General features: G+C 31.7%; 1 protein-coding gene across 3 annotated transcripts in view; it reads right to left on the bottom strand.

Moving 5' to 3' along the window:
* The window catches only part of LOC119834439 (CUGBP Elav-like family member 4), a 144270-nt gene that overhangs the window by 18632 nt on the left and 99594 nt on the right, over positions 1-26044 (bottom strand). For all 3 annotated transcript variants that reach the window (XM_038358797.1, XM_038358798.1, XM_038358799.1), the window contains exon 3: positions 23191-23270. In XM_038358797.1, coding sequence (XP_038214725.1) covers positions 23191-23270 — 80 coding nt within the window. The remainder of the gene's footprint in view (positions 1-23190; positions 23271-26044) is intronic.

Here is a 26044-nt window from a genome sequence, read left to right as displayed (position 1 = left end):
TAGGGGGTGAGGAAAATGTGAGTATCAAACTATTTCCATCAATTAGTTTTTAGAGATTTCCTTAATGGTACTAAAATATAAGATCAAAGGGAATACTTACGAATGTAATTTAACACGTACGAAATATTAATATTATTCCAATATTTAAATTAAATTAAAATTTCAGGCTATAATTACAAAATAACAGTTTTTAAATAACACTATTGTAAATATAATAATCGACATATCAACAAAAGCTACAATGTTACACTAAAAGCGGACGATGTCGGGCGTCAGTTAAAATATGATAAAATAGAAGAATCACTTATATCATCGTATAATTTCTTCGAGAGGAATACGAACACAAAACAGTCCTTACGAAATACACCAAGGGCCAATTCAAAAGGCATTTATTTATTCGAAATTTGGCTTGCAATAACTGGCTTTTGTATTATTCATCACCCAATTATAGTAAAAGGACTGTTTCTTGTACGGGCTAAGGGGGCTTGTTTCAACGATTGGCCCCTATCTTTCTTTTAATACGATATCAAACGTTGGGATTTATATTTCAAGTACTATCTTATTATTATATTTAGTGGCATTGTTTGTAATCTTGTACTCGTTTTGTTAATGGTTACGTATTTAGCTTCGGTGAAATATTTAACAAGTTCGTATTTTTATTAAATCATTTAGATGTCATAATATTCTTTCAATTTTATCTGTACAGAATGAAATCAGTTATATCACTACATAGTATAAAACAAAGTCGCTTTCTCTGTTCCTATGTATGCTTAAATCTTTAAAATTACGCAACGGATTTTGATGGGGTTTTTTTAACAGAGAAAGTGATTCAAGGGGAAGGTTTATTTGTATACTAATATCTATTAAATTACTCCGAATTAACGCGTTCGAAGCCAAAGCGAAGCTAGTATTCTACAAGTTAAAAAACAGACCTTAAACATCATTATTTTTTATTATTGTTCTTCATAAAATCTATATTAGGGTGAAGAAATTTTATTATATTAATCTCTTTTTTTAAATAAGGCAACAAGATGGAGCTCGTATCATACCTACCCGGAAAGTATTATCTTATAAATTAATCAAAATAAATAATACAATAGCGGACGTAAATAATACGGCCCAGGATTAGACCGACCCGTAAGCCCCAATTAGAGGGAGAGGGCTTATGAATAGTGTTGCCAGATCTTGTTCTTAGTTCGCTTTAGTTTTTCATCTAAACAGAACGAGTTCCTAGACGTAGTAAATTACCAAATGCTGGCTGGATAAATGAAAAATAATGGAATGTATGTAGGCTAACGTTCTGAATTCAAATAAATGGCGCTATTCCATGATAGTAAAATGTATGAGTTAAATGTACAAGGAATATATTAATAACGAATATTTCAAAACAAAAAGGCCTCACTATAGTAGTTGTGTTAAATGTACCCGCATTTTTAAGAAAGGTTGTATTACAATACTTCATTTCATAGCTATTATGCATACCTATGATAAGAAAATTCATGATTTCATTCCATTACCTCGTGTTCCGTGATAAAATTCAAATAATGGCTAAAATTAATTTACAGGGCATTACAAATTTATGACTGCTTAAAGGCGTGTTTCATTAATATTTAAAACAGCCCCAGCGTCACAACATGCATTTGTCGTAATATAAATTGATTACGGAGCTCTCCGGTTAATAAATGTGAAATTTCAAATCCATTAAGAAAGTTTTGATATTAAATACCTACATTCTAATTTCGTTGATGGAACTTGAGCTTATTTGGAGGTTGATCGCAAATTTGAAGACTGAAGTTACTTTGCTGTTTTGTGACACAAATAAATTGTGATATGTATTAATACATGTATTTTTCCTTAAGGTTGCTGTATTAATCAGAGAGAGATTGGAGTGAACACTAATTGAATGATTTGAAATATTGTTGAGTATAAGGCAGGTTTATTATAAAAGCTTTGTTTTACAATAAATGAGCAACTGAGCTGATGGTTCCTCTGATGGAAAGCAATTAACACCATCCAATGAACATTCACAGAGTCTTTGCGAATGCGTTGCTCGCTTTTAAGGGGTAGGGAATAAGGAAAGTATTGACGACTGGGAAAAAGAAATTGGACGGGGAAGAGTGAGGAAAAGGAAGCAGTCTATTATAAAAAATACAATATTACAATACTTACATTTATATAAAACGCAATGTAAAATGTTTTACATATTTATAATCCATGTTTTTGTCAATTTTATTTAATGTGAAATAAATAATAATGAAAATTATTATATTTATAAAAGATTAACATACAGGAAGCCAAGATCCGAATCAAATTATTCAACAATTCAAAACACTCCCACCCTCAGGCGTTGACATAATTTGACATCAAAATTTCAAATCGCTAGCACACGCGGAGGTTAAGCCCGATCGTTCGGCAGATCGCATAAAAATATGCTCTACACCCGTAATACTTTCCTAAGTCTTCTCAGATATGTTATTACATCTCATATCGGCTCTAATTCGTTACATTTCCCCTCCCTTGGGAACTGTGCCTTGGAGATGAGCGATGACATGGACAATATTTTTTTGATTGAGCTACGTGCAGTCGGGTATAATTATTGCTTATATGTTGTAACAACAGCTGTACACGTGTAACTTTTGTTTTATGTACTGTGAGGTATAAGAGGAAATTTCTGTTACAATTTTAGTTTTTTTTTAATGTCATATAGCGGGCAACTGAGTTGGTGGTTAGCCTGATGGTAAGCGATCACCACCGCTCATGAACATTCGCAGAGGTGGCTCTGCGAATGCGCTGCCCGCTTTTATGGGGTAAGTGAAAAGGAAAGGATTAATGACAGGAAAGAAGGAATGGACTGGGAAGGGTGAGGAATAGGCCTTTAATTTGATAAATTTGTGTTTCAAATTCTGGTAAATACTTGAGAAAATATATTCAATTAAAGCCAGAATAAATGTAAATAAATCGATTCCCACAATTTTTAAATGATAAATTAGTATGAATGAAAAAATAATATTAATTCTTACTAAAAATAGTTTCTGAGTCACAAAACTACAGTAAAACGTTAAATCACATTTATCGGAGACAAAAGAATTGGTACTTAGACGATAGTATTTTCCAACCAAGCCTATTCGATAAGGCTGATTCATGGAAAAAATTAAAAGAGAATAAGACCTGAATGGTCCAGATAACTAAGAGGATAGAAGTAATTACGTAATACATGGACCGACGGCTTAATGTCACAGATCCAATTTCGCTTCTATGAAGCATATTAATACTTTTATTGAAAGGTGTAATAAAGGGACGTAATCTGAATTAGGTCATTAATTGAGTTGGGATTAGTTTTGTGCGAAATCTTATTTAGGATATATGTACAGTCCTTTAGTAAAACGAAAAGAAAATTGGACCGTAACAGTCCAGAAGATTTACTTTAAAGGTGCTTTAATATACGATTAATGAAATGAAATATTACATGAAATTGGGACGTGGATTCCAGAATATAATATAATACAGCCTTTCACGTGCTTAAGAAATAATATTACAAAAAATTTTTACGCTACTTACGTACCTTTTATAATTCGTAGTACAAAGTAGCTACGCCGTAGCACTTGAAAGAGCTCCGTAGCGTTAGTGCTACGAGCTACAGTGTGTAAAGTATTAAATATTATGGAACAATTTAGTAAGGTAGGTAGCTAGTATTTCATCTTTTTCCAGGTTGAAATCTTAAGGGCAAAGAAAAATAGGAATCAAAAGGTTTCATTTTTTTTTTTCATTATAAGCATAATTGGCCTCTATCATTTCGTTCGAGAATTCTGTATCGAATAAGAATTTAACAGCATCGTACTAATTTGATACGAAAACTTTATGTATCTACGCTTGAATGTTTTGTCTCGCTTTTATAAAAAGTTTAGAAGTCTGAAGATAAAGATGCAGTGATGAGGATGTGATTTCTATGATTCAAAATATTTAAGACACTATTCAATAGCATACATAGTATCACACACATAATATACACACAAATGTATATTTGTGTACCTCTTAAAAAACAATTAACATCTGAACATTCAACTTGATACAAAATTAAAAAGCGAGGGAAGCCACAGTGACCGCTGTCCTTCGGTAGTAATTCGACTATGAATATCCAATGAACACTCCATCCGTTAATATAATGTATCTACCAGGTTCGTCCACTATTCATGAGCCTATGATTCCCGTTATCCATAGAGCGGCGGTATAGCCAATTATTGCATTGCAGTTTCAATTTAAATGTCAGAAACATGTGTACAGTGAATGCGATGTATCTGTTTTGTTAGGAATTATCGTTTAGTACGTAGTTTAAGTTGTTATGCCACCTAAATATTAGAATGAAATAAAGTGAAATATAAGTTGCCACTTAAATATTAGAATGTAGTAAAGTGAGATATGAATATTTTAATTAAATTAAATGTTTAAATTAGTCATAATAAATAAAAAAAAATGTCATTAAAATGATCGTATCAGCGCGTTAATTCGATAGGTTTAATTTGTTTGCAAAAAATCAATATAACCCAGTTATAAACCAGTTTATAGAGAGTTAACTATATAATTAAACGTAGTTAAAGTAAAAAAGCTGTTATAACTAAAGTTAAATATAATATGTAAAATTTAAGGACAGTTGCGGTCAGCGGTCGGATGTGGAGACTCATAATGAGTTCAATGCATTTTAATAATTGTATTATGTTCTACATATAAAACAAAGTTTTAAACGAAAACAATATTTTTGAAAATTAAATCATTATCACGTGGTAATGCATCACATTTGTCAAGGACTGACAACATTAACGTAATATTTAATACGTGGTAATTTTATCAAACATATTCCATTATTATTAATTTCTTCTAAAACACGCCAATAAATAATTATTGTGTAAGTTAAATACCAAAAATTCTTAAAATAAACGCTTCATCAAGCAAAATAAAAACAGAAACACCCCTCAGCCGGCTAAACTTCGACGATTTTATAAAACCGCAAAAACAACTACAACGCTATTAAACGCTTAGTTTCGTCGCATCGGAGACACTCATTTTTACCTCATTAATTTTCTTACGCGACATCTCATATAATTTACTCTTGAATGCTTTCATACTTCTAGATAAGGACTCCTTTATACTGAGCGACAGCAATAGGGCTCTTTTTTATTAAATCCGGCGTCTCTGGAGTGTCGACAACTGATAACGGGGTTGTTTATTTATAAAACAACACACTTTCCGCTCAAAGAATTAAGGGTATTCTCAGGCAAGACAGTTCGCGTAATGTCCCTTTCCGTAGGCCGTTGCGAATTTTATTGTGTTGGATTTTAAGCTTTATTGGAATTAAGATCTTTCAATCTTGAGCAATTTTTATTTAAGCTTTCAATTTGGGATTTACGGTTTTGTGTGCAATTGTATAAGAAATGAACAAAGCTTTAGTCAAATTTAATATTCTACTATTATACTACTAAAGTCAGTCTCCTATCACTATACCTTATCGAAACAACATCATATAATGTAATCGCCCATAAAAGCAAGGCGAACAGTTAAAACACCCGAACATAATTCAAAGTCAATTGCATAAATGCACAAATTGAACATTTAAAGTTCGATTGCTAAATGGACTGACCTTATAAATATGCAAATTACAATTCCAACTAACTCATTGTGTACCTACGGTCTATATTTTACGGTAAGCACACTGGTATGATTGGAGCGGCCGACTTGCAAGGATTTTGGGAGAGCTTTCCGCCAGTTATTCTATGCAAATGATTTGAGCAAGCGATCATAGAAGATGTTTGCGCTGCTAGTATTGTCGGATGCTCTCTTAGTAAGACTATTATAATATCATGAATATAGTGTATTATGCTAAGAGTTGTTGTTTCGTTTGATTTAGAGGATGCTTGGTTTAATAGAATCGTTATATAGATAATATAACTTATATAATTAAAAAGCAGTGGTGGCTCAGTGGTGAGAACCTTGGACTTGAAAATCAATAAGTCGGGGTCCGAAGCCGGGCGAGCGTGAAGGAAATAAATTGATTTTTCAATTTATCTGCGCATGTGGATAACATTACCACTGCTTAAACGGTGAAGGAAAACATCGTGAGGAAACCGGCATGTCCAAGAATTAAAAAGTTCGACGACATGTGACATCTGCCAACCCGCACTTGGCCAGCGTGGTGGATTATGGCCTGAACCCTCATAGGAGGCCTGTGTCCCAGCAGTGGGAACATATATGCTGATGCTATGCTGATACGGGCTGATGATGGTGATGATGATGATGATGATGATTTTTGTATTCTTTATTTTCTCTGTGTGTAATAATGTATTGAATAAATAAATAGAATTAAAATAGAAGATCTGGATGATCTTCTTAAATTGATGGATTCGATTGTTAAAATCGAAAATCGAATTTCCTTATTTCAAAAATGAGTATGTGTATTTAATTCTATTGATAGCTAATTATATACTTTAAATGGTATCAAGTCATATTGTATCCTAACACTTATGACTCTAACACTAACTATGAAATGAACAAAATCAATTGAGTTTATAAACGAATACAGTACCCGTTAAAAGTCGGTTTTTCTACCTAGCTAGGGTAACTATATAATTAAAATTATTAAAAACATATATTGAATAATATATTGAAAATTTAAATACATAAAAAAGATATCAAGAACATTTATAGCCGCGAAACGGAACGAATCTGTGAACGCGTCCTAAAATGCAAGTTTTTATGCAAACAAACGCGAGTTATTCAAGTGTACTCCGCATGAAACTTGCATACAGAGTCGGCTAAATGTGCTCCGTTTACATTCCCCCTCGTTTATGCACCTACCTGCTTTGTATTTTTAACCACGCCCTAGAAGACTGCATTTGGCAGGAGACAATTAGGGCTTTCATTTCGTTACTGCACCCAATTGGGAGAGGAGACGGAATTAAAATGTAGATAGAGGTAATGTAGGTTTATAAAGGTGCTAACGGCTAAATAGGCAACACTTTGTAGCATTCTAGATTTAAGATTTTATACGGGAACATGTAGATTTTATTATTTTAATTAAAGAAAAAGTTTACATTAAATTAAAATATGAATTATAGGAGCTGGCTGTGGCTTGTTTACCTCAAAGGTGAGTGTGAAATATGGTATGAAAATAGTACTATGACGTTGGTATATTTATGAGACTAGATATTTACGAGATTTCTATTATTTAACATTTTAAGCTTTATTCATTAATTCCCCTAATTAAGCTTCTATTGTAATTTAACAAATAATCTATAGTAATTTAAAAGAACAAAGCTGCATACTCTTGTATTTTTGTTACTGCAGTACTGGACCAAACAAAAAAAAAAACTTTAACCGTTGGTTATTTACGCGATCCCTGAGAGCTAAAGTATTTATATATTAGGTTGTAAACCTACGAAGATGAAAATCCCGGTAATTTAAGTATACCTTTATTTATAAAAAATATGTATTATTTTCTATGGGTTTTTGTCTCAAAAAAAAAAGATAAATTTATTAAGAGCCTGGTCCAATACCTAACCCACAGGTTATTCAGTTACCTAGTTTAGGTACCAATTTAACATTTATTTTTTTTGTCTTAATAAAATGTACTTATTTTTACTATAAATTTAAGGAAATAAATAGCAAAACAACTTTTTTTTAATTTGATTAATAAAAAACTACGTTTATCTCGTAGGAATAACATATCAATTGATATGGTTAAGTGTTGAATTTTCTAGGAAATATTCATAACATATCCACAGAACTAATGTGAACTACGTCTTATATAATAACTATTTTTAACAAATAACTAAAACGCTTTCAAATTGTCAGTACCAGTTCAAATTTTATAGGAGCTACACGGGCGACAACAGCTTTTAAAAATAAAATAAAAATCGAGTCCACACAGAAAAAAAGTTATGATTTAACAAATACAAAAAACGGTCGCAATTAGAACCTCCTAGTTTTGAAGTCGGTTAAAAACAATAGTTATAATTTGGTCTATAAAAGTACTATTTGGTGAATGATAATGATACCAATGATCAAATAATCGTTGCCATATAAAATCTCTATCTACACCGCTCACAGATTATATAATTCAGCGGGCGCAACAGAAGCATAATGCGCGAACACCTCAACTTAAACTTGATTAGAAAATAGAAGTTTACGTGTGCACACTTATCTGGCGACTTGCCAGCTGTACCTTTACTAAATCACCCGCAAAACAAACACCGGGTCATTATCCTCCCGCAAATATTTTGCCAGTGTTGCCATATTACCACGTGACAGATAGCTGAGTTGGCGAGATTTAGTGTCATCGCCGTTAATATGATATCTGTTGTACATAAAAATCTATTTGTATGAACCACGTCTGATAGTTTGTTAGTTTATTTTATTTCGTTTATTAATTTCGATCAGTTATTCAGTTAGGTATTAGAAACCATCAACATTTTTACACTCACGTGACTAACGTACGTGACGTAACTAGATAACTAAGCCCAATATTATCCGTAATACTCTTCATTGTTCTGATATTGGTACATACATTGAAGGAAGAGGTCTTCCTTCTATTAAAATGTGAAAGTAACTGTGTCTGTTTGTCTCTTCCTCAAGCCTAAACCACATAACCTATTTAGATGAAATTTTGTAATAAGATACCTGGAGACCTTAGAATGGTTAGGAAATAGTTAGGATTATGGACTATGGTTTAATGGACTTTGGTTTTATTCCGGAAATCTTACTACTATGTGAGTTTTTTCTACGCGTAGTCAAAAAGCGACAGAATAGCTAGTAAAAATGTATGCAATAATAATGTTCAATTAAGCATATTCGTTCATTGTTGATATATATAAGACAAGATAGAGAGCTTTCAAGAATTCATACAAAAATATAAGCATTAGTAATAGGAATCGTCTGGAATCATATAAAACATAGGTAGTAATTGCGACGTTGATAGCCCCTAAAAATATCACCGAGAGCATAAATATCTTCCCTTCCTCTTGCACTTTCGTTTTTCTCTTTCACCCCATTTTTTATTACAGTAATGAACCATTTCACAAACATTTCCGCATGGCGTTTCCTTTTGCGTATTTTTCTTTTCGCACAGAGAAGTGTATTAGGTAGGTATTGTTTACCTCGATACGAAGGATAGAGGTTTAATAGGATTTTGTGAATATATGTCAATAAAAGGATTTTATTCTTATATTTATTGATGGCTAATTTTCCGTTTCAACATTTTGCCCCCCCCCCTTCTATTAACTTCAATTACTGGTTTTAAAATATGTATAATTTTTGTATATTTCAAGGTCAATCTTTAACATCACTAACACACTTTTTGTCTTAGCATAGTAAATTACAATTAACTCAGCCCTATCTCACTACAACCTCAGTGGTATATAATTCCCAGAGCCACACACTCCCAACAATACACCGTGAAAAACAAAACAAAAAGTATCCAAGCAAGTGAAGCTGTCCTCGCATGAATTTAATCAGTTGAAACAAGGTGTAGAAATAAAACATCCGTCCTTACTGCCGGCGAAATGGATTGAGCTCGGTGGATCGAAGCAATTTTTGTTGAAAGCACTCACTCTCTATATAGATAGCTTAAGGTATTTGTCCACTTTAACGGACGTGCACGCTTAGAAAACACCGTGTTGGAATAAAAGTAATTGAAGAAAGCGTAGATAGCAACCTTTATTTTGTCAGTGAAATGTTCGACGGTTGAAGCTTTTTGTTGCTATTTTTGGTTAAATAATGTCGCAGAGCAAGTTTATTTCCTTCGAGAAAACTTTTTTGTAATCCAGTACATTATTTCTATTTTAAAATACGGACTTTCTCAATGTTGATGATTAACTAAAAACGATGACTGAATTATAATATCCTATCCTATGAATATTATAAATGCGAAACTTTGTAAGGATGTGTGTGTGTGTGTTTGTTGCTTTATGAGGCAAAAAACTACTCAACCGGTTGCAATGAAATTTGTTGCGCAGATAGCTGGACAACTGAAATAACATGTAGGCAACTTTTTATCTCGATATTCCTATGGGATACGGACTTACGCGGGTGAAACCGCGGGGCGCAGCTAGTTGGCATATAAATATTCGTGACAATTTTTACTGAATTTGCAAAAGATTGCTAAGGTACCACTATATTTTGGTAGGCAGGCCGTAAATGGCGTTTTGATCGTATGCATTATGCATGTAATCAAAGTTACATAATCGCCATGACATTACGTTCATGTGCGCACCTTAATGGGTAATCCTCGTTGCGAATATAAATGACAAATTAATAAAAATATCATAATAAATGGAGATTTATTCAAAGTACAAGGTTTTAAGCCTGGCGTTTTAGTAGGTTTCCTATAGATTGGACCCTCTAACGAATGAATAATTACACAATGATCCCTATTACAAATGCAAAAATGGGGTCCCCTGATGCATATATAATCGTGCCTTTAATTGTGGTCTAAGTGAGAGGGTTCATTTGAATATTCAGGACACTTAGATGGACTTGAATGGGTAGATAATTGGAATGGACCATATATACAGTCTTGGACGGGTCTGTATTGATCTGTTTTAGTGCCTAAGAGTATGCGTCGTGATTGCAGGCCTGGCATTTTAATGAACAATGGCGATTTATCAGCCGTATGTTTATTGTAATTGTATTATTTAAAAAATTAACGTTCAAAGCTCTTTTAAGTTATTTTCATTTTTTACTCAAACTATTAGTTTTCCGATTAAATTCTCTTAATTTTTTTAGTGTTTTATGAGGCAGACTTATTTTATATTCCTTTTTTCTTATAACCTTTATTCAAGAGTAAAACAATCGTCATTTTGTGAATTTCGAAAAATTCAAAAATTCCTGTTTTTTGTGAAATATCTTTATCGTAATGTAACTTCCATTCTTCTTATTTAAACACGGATACATTAAAAGTTGATTCACACAATAAATTTAATTAAAAAAAAGAACACCGATACTCTTAGATGGTTAATCGTAGCAAAGTTAATGTACCGTGTTTTAAGATCGTAATTTATTCCGAGAGCTTGCTCAAAGCTCTCAGGTAGATCACTATTTAGCCAGCCATTATCGACTCCCTTTCTGTTATTAAGAGACATTATATTTTCAAGTGACCTATTACACTTAATATATGTATCGGAGAGGAGTATATTTTCTGTAACTCAAATGTACTATGAACAGTTTAAGTTTTAACTTAGCCAGATATCATTAGAGAAATTGTGCCCTGTTTCAATTCTAGTTAGTTCGTAGTATGTATGTGTAATAAGAAAAAAATCTTATAGAAACAAAACCCCCACCGTTCACTTTTTGGTTTTATGTAGGTAATGGTCTTTTTATCATCTTTCATATATATATATATATATATATATATATATATATATATATATATATATATATATATATATATATATATATATATATATATATATATATATATATATATATACATATAATAGAATATATCAAACCCCTCCTTTTTATTTCCGAGCGTCATTTTGATATGGCCAATGTCAACCACTAACTTTATTGTGTTAAAAATGTTGACATACATAGTCGCGTATAGGTACTTGCGTTTGAACATTGCCCTCCTTCTGTCTCAGTCGGGTAATAAGTCGGGTACTCACGTATGCTAAAAAGCCTCTCTTATTTTTGTATTAAGTACTAATCATAGATCGATTTTATATTAATAATATACTGGCTGTGCCGCACGGTTCCACCCTTCCCTTCCCTTCCACCCACAGCTTATGTGTAATTCTGGTACAGAAACTACATGCAAATATTAGATTGTTAAGCATCATCAAAATGTCAAAAGTCTTCCACGTAACAGACGTACGTTCATTCTCATAAAATTTGCATTCATGATTTTACTGGAATTATTATGGCCGCTCTCGATATAATTGGAAGATACTAAAAGCTGTATTGTAAATAAATCGGTATAGAACGAACACATAATTTTATTATTAACATAAATGAGAGTTTTATATATTATTAAATTATCACACAGAAGCAACAATTCAAAGTACAGCATTACATTACGATAACCGTAAAGCGTTTTATACAATTACTGTAGTTATTATTATAATAAAAGAAACGTTCATATTCTTGCGAAACAAAAGCATTTTCGTTTCAAGTTAAGATTTAAATGAGTTCCGCCCTGTTTACCTTATTTCGCTTCCCAGATCAAAAAGACGTTCCTTTACGTTTGTTTATGCTAACAAAATATTAATGTTATATAACAAAGTGTTTTGCGTAACAGAGTTATTTTTCGACGACTTTAGTCTTCAATGTTCATGAATTATGTACATAAATAATTAATTTTAATACACTGTGAAAGTGTAGTTAAAGCTTGTTCATTGATAAGTGACCTCACAATAAGCCAAATGGAAGATAATACAAAAAAGGTCACCCACGTCTCTCACAATTCCATATAAAACACGTCAATCGGTTGAAACCCCACAGCCAAAAAGTCGTATAAATGATCCTTCGTTTTTGGGACGAAGTTTAAAAAGGCAGGTAAATCACCTTCAAAATCTAGCTGGCGATTAACCACCACCACATAAAGAATCGCAAGCAACAAATATATGTATGAAATTCTTTAGAAATTTAGCATATAATATAGTGAAGGTTGCTTTTACGAACGTATGTATATCATAGTAATGGTATTAAAGTCCAATGTATTTAAGATGTAGTGCATAACACAGTTACGTACGCTAGAAGCAGCATTTGTACGTATAATAAAGGCATAAATGGTAGCCAGGTCGCATGGCCACTCGCATGTAGTAATAAGTAGCACCCGGGGGATCTTACTTTATATAGCGGAATATCATTTTGTTTATATTCACTTGTTACGCTTTAATTAGACTGGGGTATTACTTTATCCTGTATTCATATTATAGAGACTTATTCGGGCAGAATAGTCTAGAAATATCTTTGGAATTTATTTGATACAGACTCTGTCTGAGATTAAATTGAGTTAACTACTTTAAGCGAGGATATTAATTTGGACTGTTAACCCTATTGATTACAATAGCTCATACTATCTGATTATGTATTATTTTATAGACATTATTGATTAGTAGGTACAACAAAATATTCAAATATTTATATATATCGGCGGAAAATTTGTATTTTTCTTAAGTCTAATTATCATTTATCTAAATATCATTTTCATTAACAACTCTCGATTTCAAAATATTTGTTTCTCAACGTGATATGTTAGAAAATTAAACACTATTAAAAAGCTATATAAGAATTTCATCATATTCCATACAAGTCTTAAAAATTAAGCCATACGGATGTAACATCTATTCGCCTCGAGTTCTATTAAACTTCCGGGCGTGTAAAGTTGAAACGTGTCTAATATCGGCCATGCACCCAAATTGCTTCGGAGACAAACAGACCGGGGCCGGATCTCGTGTTTGTCCCGTAACTTCTGAATGCTTTCAATTTCTTCATGATAGGCGCCATGCGTTAGGCGGCTTATACACAATGTCATTGAACAATTGTATCGCATGTACCTCTTCTATATGTAATCATACAACAGATTAAAAATATATCCACATTCTATTAGATTAATATTTCCTACTTACAATTGACTATCAAATCAGCAGAAAAATATCTCGGGATAATAATGATTGGTTACTTTGGCATGGATACATAACTTTTGAAAAATAATTATTTTACCGCGCAAAATATTTCGTATGATATGCTGTGATATAGCCTATAATCAAGAAACTTATTAAATTATATCATATGAGTAAAATTATAGAAACTTTGTGAGTTCTATTATATATAAAGCAACTTACTTTTATATAAAGCAGCTTTTTTTTTACTTGTAGACACATAAAGAGCTAAAATTATACCCTTGTTCTCGTCGTGGTAAAAATAGACCTAAAGGGTTCAAACCTTTAAGTTATAAAAGGGACAAGAATTTATTTATAGGTATCTATACTCATTTGTATTTTCTAGGAATTGTTAAGTACATATGTACCACTTAGATAGAATTGTTTTGTTTATTTTGTTTGGAATCCACAACGGATTTCAAATTTAGGGGCTTATTTATGAAGAAGAAATATTTTGGATTTTATTATTTCATAAATATTTTCTTATTATATTACATAGTTTTATTCACAATTTACAAGCTTCTGTTTTACAGGTTATGTTAAACAAACTTTCTTCTTTTTTTTTCTTTTTATATTTATTATATTATGTCTCTTTATCACAAATAATGAGTCGTTTGGAAGAGATTGCTCATGAGCGATAAACTCGCCCATTAGATCATTAGCATAAGTTCACGTATCATCTGCTCCGTTTCTCATGTAAAATCCGCTCCGTTTCTATGCATATAGAATAAAAAGTCTATTTGATTAATCTAGGAATTCATTCATAAATATAAGACGTATGTTATAGCTTAAACCAAAGCTTCTATTATTGCGCAATATTCGTATACATATACAGTATGAGCCGCCTTAGCTCCGGATTTGTTGGATGAACTTTTATCGGCATCCTAGCCTCTGGACGGCCTCATCGTTTAGATGTTATAGAGGTACGCTAAGATAAAGTTTACGGTTCAATTCTAATTCGCAATATTTTTTATTAGCACTAACTTTTTATACAACGCATGCTTTTTTGGAAGGTTTATTGTTCAGATAAATTGGGGCTCTCAGAATATATTGTTTGGGAAAACTATGAATATCAATTTTTAACAAATACGCTTCTTAGTTTTGTAAACGTAAACAATTCTATGGAATAGACGGGAAGGATGTAAGGTATGAATGTGCAGTGAGAAACGTATGCAAAAAAATTATTTAATAAAAATATTTAAGAAGAGAGGAACAGAAAGACGTCAGCTATGACGTTACGACATACACTAAAAATCGTGCTGTCTGACTAAATGTCTGAATATATAGACCGACTATCGGCCAATAGAGCGCTACTTTTAAATTCTAGAATAAATTTAAGAATGCCTCGAAAACATCAAATATACAACCAAACAACTCATACGGTTTTAACCAAGTAATCCAAACAAGGACGTCAGAATTACGTCACAAAATCATCCCAAAGCAGGCCCGTATAAACAGAGACGTGTAACGTGATTACAGCACGTATGCCTAAACAAATATCAGCTTGTCTGTCTTCATTGTAAATATAATTGAGGTTTTTTGTAAGCGCGAGCTAAAAATGTAAAAATCGTACGAATAACGAAATGGAGTAAGAGGGAGCGTTATTGCTTTTTTTATTGTTTATTTTTCTTGTCTGGCTATCCATTTGTAAAATTAATACGGCTTTTAAATATTTAGTCAATACAATAAAGTCTTTATATGTTTTATATATAGTTATTTTTTGTTACATTTATTTCGTTTAGAATTCACTCATATAAACAAAAGTTAAAGGTTTGTTTTAAGTTTTCGCGCGAAAACTTGAAATAAATTCCTTTACTTTTTCCATTATATTATTAGGGACAGTCTCTTTATATTACGAATTAAATTTTTTTTTAAACAAACGAATCAAACCGCCGGAATCCCGGCTATGTTATGACGTCACAAAAGCACCCTAACCAGGGCTATATAAACACACTTCGTTGTAACGTGATTACAACACGTACGCTGATTCCTAAACAAATACCGTCGCATGTCTTCATTTTAAAATGGCGCCAACGCTCACACGGAGTTAATTAAAACGTAAAATTGTTCTAGTTGTTACTAATTGGATAATTTAGGTACCGTTGTTGTTTATTTTATGGTTTGAATGTAATACAGTGGTTCTTTTTAAGTTAAATCAATCGTGGTTGTTGCTGTTATCAATTCGTTTGAAACTATGCACTATATTCTATAATAAACATTTTGTTTTATTACGCAGAAAAGCTTGGTTAAAAACTCAAGTGCTCTTTACACAATATAACATATTAGGAAACATTTTTTAAGGCAACTGAACATTATATCCAACAAAAACATTAAATACTTGATGACATATAAAACTTTATTTTTATAGCAAGAAAATATAACTATTTAATTTGAAAAGAAATTAAAAGAAATAAAACTTTAATGACAGAGACGCTCCGCGCCAAAATTGAGGCACAGATTAAAACAACCCGTATCAAAATGGTAATGCACAGAATAAAAATACTTAAAGTGTGTACCAACAATTTTGCGAGTACACATCGTATTTCATTTGTTTAAACGTTCGTAATTAATACGCAGAACGCGTCGGCTCTGAATAGAAGGCCTTAATAAGGGTCGTTTTATACTGTTTGGACTGTTCGCAATCTCTTAATTTTGCGCCTCGCCCATAAGCTTAGTAAATAGCCTTAAACACTCGAGCGAGATGAAAGTTCGAGTGAATCTTGTTAATGTCGTCGTTTTAATATTTGAGATAGACAATATTGGGCTTTTTACTGCATCTAAACTATTTAACTTCTCATAATGCAGTTGTCGAATTGGTGCCAATGGGAAGCCACATTGTTCATTTGTCTATAATTTACTAACTCGTGTACTTGTTGAATGAAATAATTAATGATAAATACACTATCACTAATAATATTACATTCTATTTTTTTTTCAATTTTCATTCCAGTGATCAAAATAATATTGATTTTGTTTTTAACGCTTTTACATTTTATATGCCTGAATTATAATTATACATTAGTATTCACCTTCGAACTTTCATTAAATCTTTAATGTTATTACGTCCGCAATGTAATAAAATTAAATTTAAAAACTACATTATCTACTTAAGCCGAAGCGCATTAGTACATCCCTCAATATCTGTGTTAAAATTCACTTATTCTCTTACCGACTTATCGATAATAGCCAGTTATAATAGACTTAACTCGAGTCCAAAGAATTCACTTATAAAATGAAAAAAATCGACGTAAAATCTCGAGATCTCGGCTCCTTTTATGGCTGTCAATTTATGGAAAAACGAAAGTTTCCGAATACCTTTTTCTTTGAGTGATTTACGTTGAAATTCATTTTGATGTTAATGCTCTAGTCGCTTTCGATGCTTTGATTGAGGTTTACCCGTGGTTATGAATAAATTGAAGACCTTAAATAAATCCGAAACATGTATTTTTCGCTTAGATATATGAAATGAGTATTAGCAGTGTTTATGTTATTTAAAAATACCTGCATTATAATGCATTAAATTTGTTGATTTTTTATGTTGAAAAAGAAAGAAAGTAAGTTAAATATAAAAAAAAAACATAAAAAGCACATAATTTTTTCTACATAATACAATTAAGTCACAACTTAATAAACCATTTATAAAATATTTTATTAGGTACATTTTATAGATAAAACTAAAAACATATGAATAGTTTGTTTGTTGTAGATATATGTCTTTTAAATTGAATTGGTGCTTGATTTCATTCGATATTATCATTATTTAATTCCGAGTATTTCTAAGGAAACAGTTTAAAAAAAGTTTGAGTAAAAAGTCGTTAAATGTTCAACGTCGGTTGAAACTATTCCACGCACGTGTTCGAATTTCTTTAAATTCTGTGGGGCAAAAGCGTTGAAATTTTACTTCTAAGTCACTTCTATACATGTGTTACAAAATTAAGTCAAGAAGGTATATACAGAGGTAATGTTCTAATATTTGAGAGTTTCTTCAGACGATGATGCAGCAAATCATAATGCAATAATTAACGCATTTTAAACCTTAATACAAATGAACAGATTTGGTTTTTTTTCGTAGAAATTTTTTTTGCTATCATAATAAGATTCAGTCTGGCCATTGAATAACCAATCACTGGGGATTCAACTGCATCGCACAGCGTATAGTATAGAAATCCGTATAAATATCTAAATGGCTTGATGTTTACATCTAATCCACGTTGTTGACTCTTAAACTAGAATTCATATAAGATCTAATATAAAGTACTCAGATATGGAGCGGCGACGGAGGCGTAATCTAGCCTTCTCGTAAAAATAACCTCACGAAGCCTTATTACATGCAGATACTTTAGTTTTCATACATGTTTGAAGATTAAATAGATTGAAGCTCAGATTTTTATTATTTCGTCATTTTACGGTTTATTTACTTGATATATTTCATTTGAAATATATTAAAATACCATAGAAGATAAAAGTATATTAGATAGACATTTCAAGTGTTTAATGTCACATGATATATTCTTACATTTATCAACCGACTTCAAAAAAGGAGGAGGTTATTAATTCGACTGAATTTTGTTGTGTTTGGTACTTCCCATTCATAACATTTTACAGGTGAATCGATTTTTTAAGATTTTTTTATATTAGGAGGCTGTTGACTTCCATGTCGTCCTATTTATATCTAGTCTAGTTCTGACAATTTGAAGGAATTTTTTTGTGGAAAATTATTCTTGTGAAAAATGTGTTTATAACATGGTATTAAATTATGAATATGCTACCTTTACATTTTGAAAGAGGGAGATGAAAATGTTTCTCGTATGGGTTTTTATCATACACTAGCTACGCCTCGCACTTTCACCCGCGTAAGTCCGAATCCCGTAGGAATATCATATATAAAAAGTTGCCTATATGTCCATTTGTCCAGCTGACTACGTACCAAATTTTATTGCAATCGGTTCACTAGTTTTTGAGTGAAAGAGTAACAAACACACACACATACTTACAAACTTTCGCATTTATAATACTAGTAGGACTAGTAGGACTACTAGGATGGTGTAAAATTATTTGTTTGGATTTATATTCTATCGTATTGACTAACTTAAGATTGAATAAAAAAACGTATTGCTTTATTTAATTTTTAGTTTTATAGCATTGAATTGCTTTATAAATTAGAATTTTTTTTTCTATTCTTTCAAAATATCCTGCCTCGTGATCAAATTTTTTCTATTCTTTCAAAATTTCTAATCGTATTGCTCTTATAGAGCGTTGATAATTCGCTCGTGCATAAAGGAAAGTCAACTGAAGTACTATGTACCTATTATAAGTACACATGAAAGCTTGATCAATAAATTATCCAACATTTATACACGTAAATATTGTTATATTATAATCATTGACCGTCAATATTGTTAACATAAGCGGTGACATGACAGACATATCAAAGTTACATCAACAACACAACTGAGAATATTTTATTTTATAATCATCCATCATAAAGTGAATCAATCACTCGTTCGGATCCATTAGGGAAGTTAATCCGTACACTGTCGGTTACCTTCCATTAACTCTTTTCTTACTAGTTAATGCTACTTTTCAACTTGGCCGAATAATTCCATTCTTTGCGTTTTCGTTTAGCGGCGATAAGAGTTTGTAGATGAAGTTTTCGATTATGCATCAAATGGTTTTGTGAATGAATGGGTTTATTTGGTGAGCTCGTTTGGAAATTGTAGATTTTTAATGAATCACACGTAGTAAAATGTGATTTATTGTTCGTTTGTTGCACGTTATACCGATTGACTTTTAGACCTATTCTAAATAAATAATGTTTAGACAATATGAGCGGTAATTAATCACAAGCAAATACTACTTAAAACAAGATGTTTATTGATACTATTTTTCAAGTTCTATTAATATTGCTACAGTCTTTTTGTTTTGATAGCATTACACAATAGAGACAGAGGAATATATTACTTTCAATAAACATATCGCAAAGTCAATTTGTATTTTATAAATAATTTTATAATAAAACTCTTTCAAACAATCTTTGTTACTGAGTTGGTGGGTCGTCCGATGGAGAGGCATCACTGCCCCTAAACATTTGCAGAGGTGATATATTAACCTCTAAAGTATTACAAGCTGGCAACCTTTTTTAAATAAAGAAAGGTATAGGACACGGGCTTCCGACTCCTGGTATAAATATAACATTATCCACACGGCTGCAGCATTCCGATAGGCCAAATATCATATAACAACTTTCTGCTGTAAATGTATGTTATATGACAACATGTTTATCAACAGAAGTACGATTCCTTTGTTCGGTAAGCGAAGTGCGAACGTGGCCCGACCACCGACGAATCAATATTTACACCGAATACAAGATTAAAGCAATGAAAATCGGGCAGACAAAAACGTCATTAAGAGGAGTGCGGAGCAAATCCGACATGGGCTTTTGTACTCGGATGTTAAGGGAATTATCAGCTGGGTCCGGCTTCGAATTCCATCCTCAATGGGTACCGAATAATCGATTTTTCGGGTAAGTAGGTACGTTCTGATTACGTGTATATGTAATTGACATTTTAATCGTATAGTTTTTATCTGTATCGTTACTCTATAGTCTTGATATTGTATTTGTCTCGTAACCAAGCCATTTAATCTTTAAGTTATTTGTATCAATTCAATGTTAGTTTGTATATAATTATTATTGTAAAGAGAATGCATATTGTTGTAACAAGTTCTAAAAATTACAAAAGTTAATAGTTTTTTATTTGCAAATATTAAATTTCCTTCCAAATATTTTTAATCAAAATGCTTTTTGTTTAATTGCTTACAGATAGCATATTTAAACGATAAACAGTATCCGGCTACAGATAAACTGTATTCATGGCACAGATTAAAAATGTCTATCCACCTCTACATTACTCTGTGGAGCTCGTGTACTCAGGGCGTACTAATTAAAAGTTAAGCGGCTGTTTCGGACACTCAATTTTCGAGTTTTTTGTTGAGCAAACGTATGCCACTTGTAACTACAGTGAAAACATTCGTCTGTCAGTTGCGAATTGATTTCTTTTTTTGCGAACGTAGAATGCGAAAAAATGCATTGTCATTCGTTTTGTCTGTTGGAAATTAGAATTGTATGCTAAAATTTCGTGATGTTTGTATTTGTATTGTAGTCTTTTTTTATTGTAGATCGCTTTCCTAGTGCCTTAGAAGTTATTTAAATCCTTGATTTTTAAACTTGTCAGAACGTTTTTTTTATCGGAAAAATCATATGAAAGTTGAAGAAGATTCCTCTTGCTTGCTGCTAAATTAAACAATGACATTTATTTTTAGTGTGATTTTAGCATATCTGTGGAATGCCGTTTGTAAGAATATCGGATGCATATTTTTCACGGAAAACGATTCGTTTTCAATATTTGTTTTATGCTACTGTGATCAAAAGCTAAAACCAGCCTGAACTAACAATGGTGTGTTAAGCGTTTGTTTGAAGAACAGCTATTTATTTCGTATATTTTAAAAACATGCCTGCTTAGAATTGCATTTATATTATTACTCGAGAAAATATTTAAAACAATATGAAACTATTTAAGTTTATTATTCGAGTCATCAAGATATGAAATGTGAATATAATTTATAAAATATGGAATAAATGAATCATTAATTTATAATAACCGTTATATAAATAAGAAATTCACAGAACGATTTAAGTAATTATTACATAGTTAATTGCAGACTTTTTAATACTTCATTACGAAAATTAAACGACTATGCTTTTCAGCTATTTTAAAGAACACTGGTTAAATAAATTAATGACTTAGATAAGTTTTAGTAGCATTGCTTTCGATTTTAGAAAGGTTATTGTAAAAGAAAACCAGTTTGTCCTTGCGTCACTAACTCCAACACGCAAACATAAAGAAATTAACACTTTACAAAACATTCCGGAAAAAAACGTAACAGATTTATATTTTAGTTCGTTCACAGTTCGCGAATTTGTATATTTTCGATACAAACTGGTTAGTTTTGCGACTGGCCGCATGTCAAACGGAGTTTGAGCTATTTTATTTTCGCTTCCATATTGTTAGGTGCTTGTTATATACGCTACAAAATGTAACTCATATAAGAGATTTTATTTGGGAGCCAACGTTTTAGTGACGGTTTATGCATTGTTGTAACGTTATCATTAGGACTGTCATGTTTTTGTACTTGTATTTATTTCACGTTTTAATGTGAGTTTTTAAATCATTTCATAAATTTGCTATTAATTTTATTTATACGTTTCTTTGTAAATCACTTATATTGCGGGAACAAAATATACTCAAAGTATAAAGGTGCTTATAGCAGAAAAGATTGAATAAGGTCAAGACAGTGGTTATTCTGTAAGTGGTCGATATAATTGATGAGTAAGCACAGATAATATATTACTATACTAGGTATTAGTATATCAAATATTGATATATATTAAGGGCTTATTAGGTTAAGATATCCTGTAGCATTTTCGAAATAACATTTTTTATTCTGTATGTTTTATTTTTTTTTTCAATTATTTGCATTTAATATCTCGATTCATTTATTTAATACTACTTTTATAGTATATATTTCCATAGATTTAAGTTCATCAGATGAACGACGAACATGATTGCATCCATCCATACAGAGTACAGAATTTATATCACTATTCGTCTACAAATGTTATTATAATTCGTTCTATGCTTAAATAATTTTCGTACGAAAATCGCTCCACAGATAATAATACCAATGTGGCGAACCGTAATAATATGGCAACAATCATTAATGTCAAAATGAGTATGGTGAATGACAGATATGTTGATAATTATGGTTCCAACAACAATGCTATCCATAAAAACATTATGACGTCCGTTTGCATACAATTTGCGGGTATCCAACGTGTTTGCGTTGGCCATTTTGTAAATACGCACTGTTTTCATGTCGTTAATGTTACTAGTTGAAGTGAATGTTCTAGACTCTATGTGTGCTGTGACAAATTCAAGTTTAATAGTCATTGACTGGGTGTTTAGTATCCCAATAGTTTTCAGGTGGGTACAAAATATGATATTCTTTTAATCGATTGAAGTTTATACTAAATCATTTTCTTGGTTATGAGCTAAAATATTCCTATTATTATAGAAAAACGTACAAGAAACAATTGTACCAGGATTAAATTTTAATTTGTTTATGGCTTGAAATAAATTTATTTTACAGCAATTTCAAATGTTATAAAAATGTAACCATTAAACATTCTGTATGAAAAGGGAATTTGGAATTTATTGTAAAAACCGTTTTTTATTATTATATATAAAATAGACTTAGATGTATGAAACTGTATCAAAATTATTAAGAAACTTTGAAACATTCAAATATTTAATAAATATAATTCTGTTGTAAGGAACAGTAAACACACAAACGAAGCAATGAATAGCATTAAGATTTTGAGGTTAGATTTTCAGCAAATTAGCGCCCAAAATGCCCCGCGGTCCGCGCCACAGATAAGCGCAACAAATCAAGCGCTGTCAGCGCTCACAGGCAACGTACTCACCGGCATAGTCTGACTTCCGTGCAGCTGTGTGATCGCTTGCTGCGCTTCCTGGTGCGAACTGAACTTGACGAAGGCGCAACCTGGAACAATACGCATTAGATTAGAAACGTCCATATATTAAAGATAAATTATGTAGATAGCTGTTGGTCGTGAGTTCGAATCCGGTTTAAGATAATGTGCTAGACTCTAGGAGTATAATGGATATTCTCTCAATACCAGTTTTCATGATCACGTCAAATTTATTTAAAAATTTAACAGTCGTCTTTGCTTTTACCATTTTCAAATGAAATAATATTCAACGTAAAAAAAAAACATGTGAATAACGTAAAACATTTTATTGCAATTTATTTCCATCACTATTTTTAGCAGCTTACCGTTTATAATAATAAATACGAAGAATAAAATATTTTTTAAAATATTCGTGGGAAAATGTTCCGGTTGTAAAATCGTAGCCATAACAAAATATTGTCACTTATTTACAGCCATTGAACACAGAGTAGCGAAACAACAAGAACCACAAAACGTTTTTATTAGGTGTTCATAAAGCATCTGAAGTTTTCGAATCCATCAACCACGAAATAGAATTCCCAATATATTTTCGTTAGACGCAAACAGAAATCCATTCAATTTCCATTCGTCTAAAAGCGAATGTTGCGAGCAAAAAATTTGCACGAAAAAAAACGAAAATCTTAAACAACACCGCGTGGGGATTATCACTCAATTTTTCAATAACAAGCTGTCAGGCATCGTGGATGGTAGTCAGGTCATATCAATCTTGGTACAGGTGTGCGAGCGAGACAGCGCAATACAGCAGCGAGCCAGAGAAGGATGGATGCCGTGTCCGCTTAATGACGACTGATGGATCCCAGCTTATGATCACAGGATTACCTTTACTCCGAAACTTGGAAGTAAATCAGTTACCGAAATGCGGGCTGAACTTTAAGAAATATTAGTATCAGGTGCCTTCTAAATTAGGGATCGTTTTACGCGGCTCTTTTTTATCCCATTGTCGTAATGTGTAGTGAAACTCTTGATGCGATTTTCACTGACAGTTCCCTTTTGTCGTTAATGATCCCGTCCCTTTTATTTCGCTCTTTGTCTATACCCTTCCTACAGAATATAAATTATTGGTAAATTACTTAGTTTGCCTGATATATCATAGCATATGATACAGAACAGACTTTAGCATGTTTAATATTGCTTTGATATGTGAACAAGAGAATCTTTGACAAATATTTACAATTGGACTAATGGATATAAATTCAATAATTTTATTTACACAATAAACCGCCTTCAAATTATCAGAATTAGATCAAATTTAAATGGGACCACACGAAAAGCACTATCTTTCAAATAAAAGGAATCATCGGATCACCCAGTTGAAAGTTCTAATATTCTCCTTTTTAATGTCAGCTGAAAATAAAATGTTAATTGTACTATCTTGTTAACTTAATATGCACTCTATTATTATAGAAATAACAGCATATTATAAATTATTTAAATTTCCAATTGCTCGAAATCTACTTAAACGTCATTGTTACCAAACCGGCGTCCATATTAAAAAATAAAAGCCCAAAAACCGCGGGCCAGAATCCGTTTGACACAATACTAGAAAAGAAATAGGCTCCAATGTCTAACGAAAAGGAAATTAATAAAAGCAGATTTTCCGCAGTGCACTCATGCCTACTTTATGAACGTCGAAAAAAGCCACGACTGAGAAAAAGAGTACAAAAGAAATTACGGCACATTGTATCTTTTGTGAGACATTCCGTAGGAATTATGCCTGATTGGTTGTTCGCTTGGCTTCGGTGGTTTCGTTTCGACATTTCCACAAACCTAGGACTGGGACAAGTATTGCTTAGCTGCAATATACTAGAAAGATTATTTATAATGTTGAAAAGACAAAACAAGTGGAGGCAAAGGATTTTGTACAGTGAATATTTGTTTGTTATAAAATTAGCCTATATCTCGAAGCAGAGAATTTTTCCGTTTTAATTTTTAAATTTAATGGATCATACACTTCAATGCATTAAAAATACGCCTGAAGTACTCTTTAAAGATGAACTCTATAATTAATTATAATGGCTAACTAATTGTACACACAACCTTATTCTACTAAATAGCACCTTCGTTATATGCTATACAGTTTTTAAATAAGCCTTATTAATTGTATACTTTAGGCACTTCCATCGATGTTTTAATACGTAATGGCTCGGTAACTTAAACCGAATAAAGCACCCTAAATTATCCTTCCTAGCATGTTAAGGAACGTAATAATGCTTTATGGGTAGTACTTAAGGGCTCATGTATAAATCTTAAGGGTCTATGTCATTAACTACCTCCAAGGTGTTGAAGATTTAACCTCCGGTTTCAAGTTGTAGTGCGTAATTAAAATATTTTATTAAAACCTGGGTCGTACCAATATTTTTTACCAATTACCAATATTTTTCAATTTGTATTGTATATCTATACAAGAAGATGAAAGATGGGAAAAAAAAGAAATAAAGTAAATTATATTTAGAAAGTTTTTTGTTGCTTTCAGGCAACATCAACAAATTTTATTTTCAGAAAATGCCACATTACACAAGATGTGTATACAAACATATACACAGATTTGTATTATAATTTAACTTTCACTATTCATGAATTCAGAACCCAAGAAAAACTGGTGAAAATAACAGAACTTACCTGACTACATTTTAAAGAAATATTCAATGTATCATAAGGCTGCCTTAAAACCGATGATATGATGATATGATATCCTGAATTCGACACCATATCTAATATACCTAGTCTTGCCATAAATATTGTAATAAAGAAAAAAGAAAATTGTTAACTGCAAATAACATTTATT

This window comes from Zerene cesonia, chromosome 19 (assembly GCF_012273895.1).
Source record: "Zerene cesonia ecotype Mississippi chromosome 19, Zerene_cesonia_1.1, whole genome shotgun sequence".
Taxonomy (NCBI): domain Eukaryota; kingdom Metazoa; phylum Arthropoda; class Insecta; order Lepidoptera; family Pieridae; genus Zerene; species Zerene cesonia.
The sequence above is the reverse complement of the archived record's forward strand: the minus strand, read 5'-3'. Positions and strand labels throughout refer to the sequence as shown.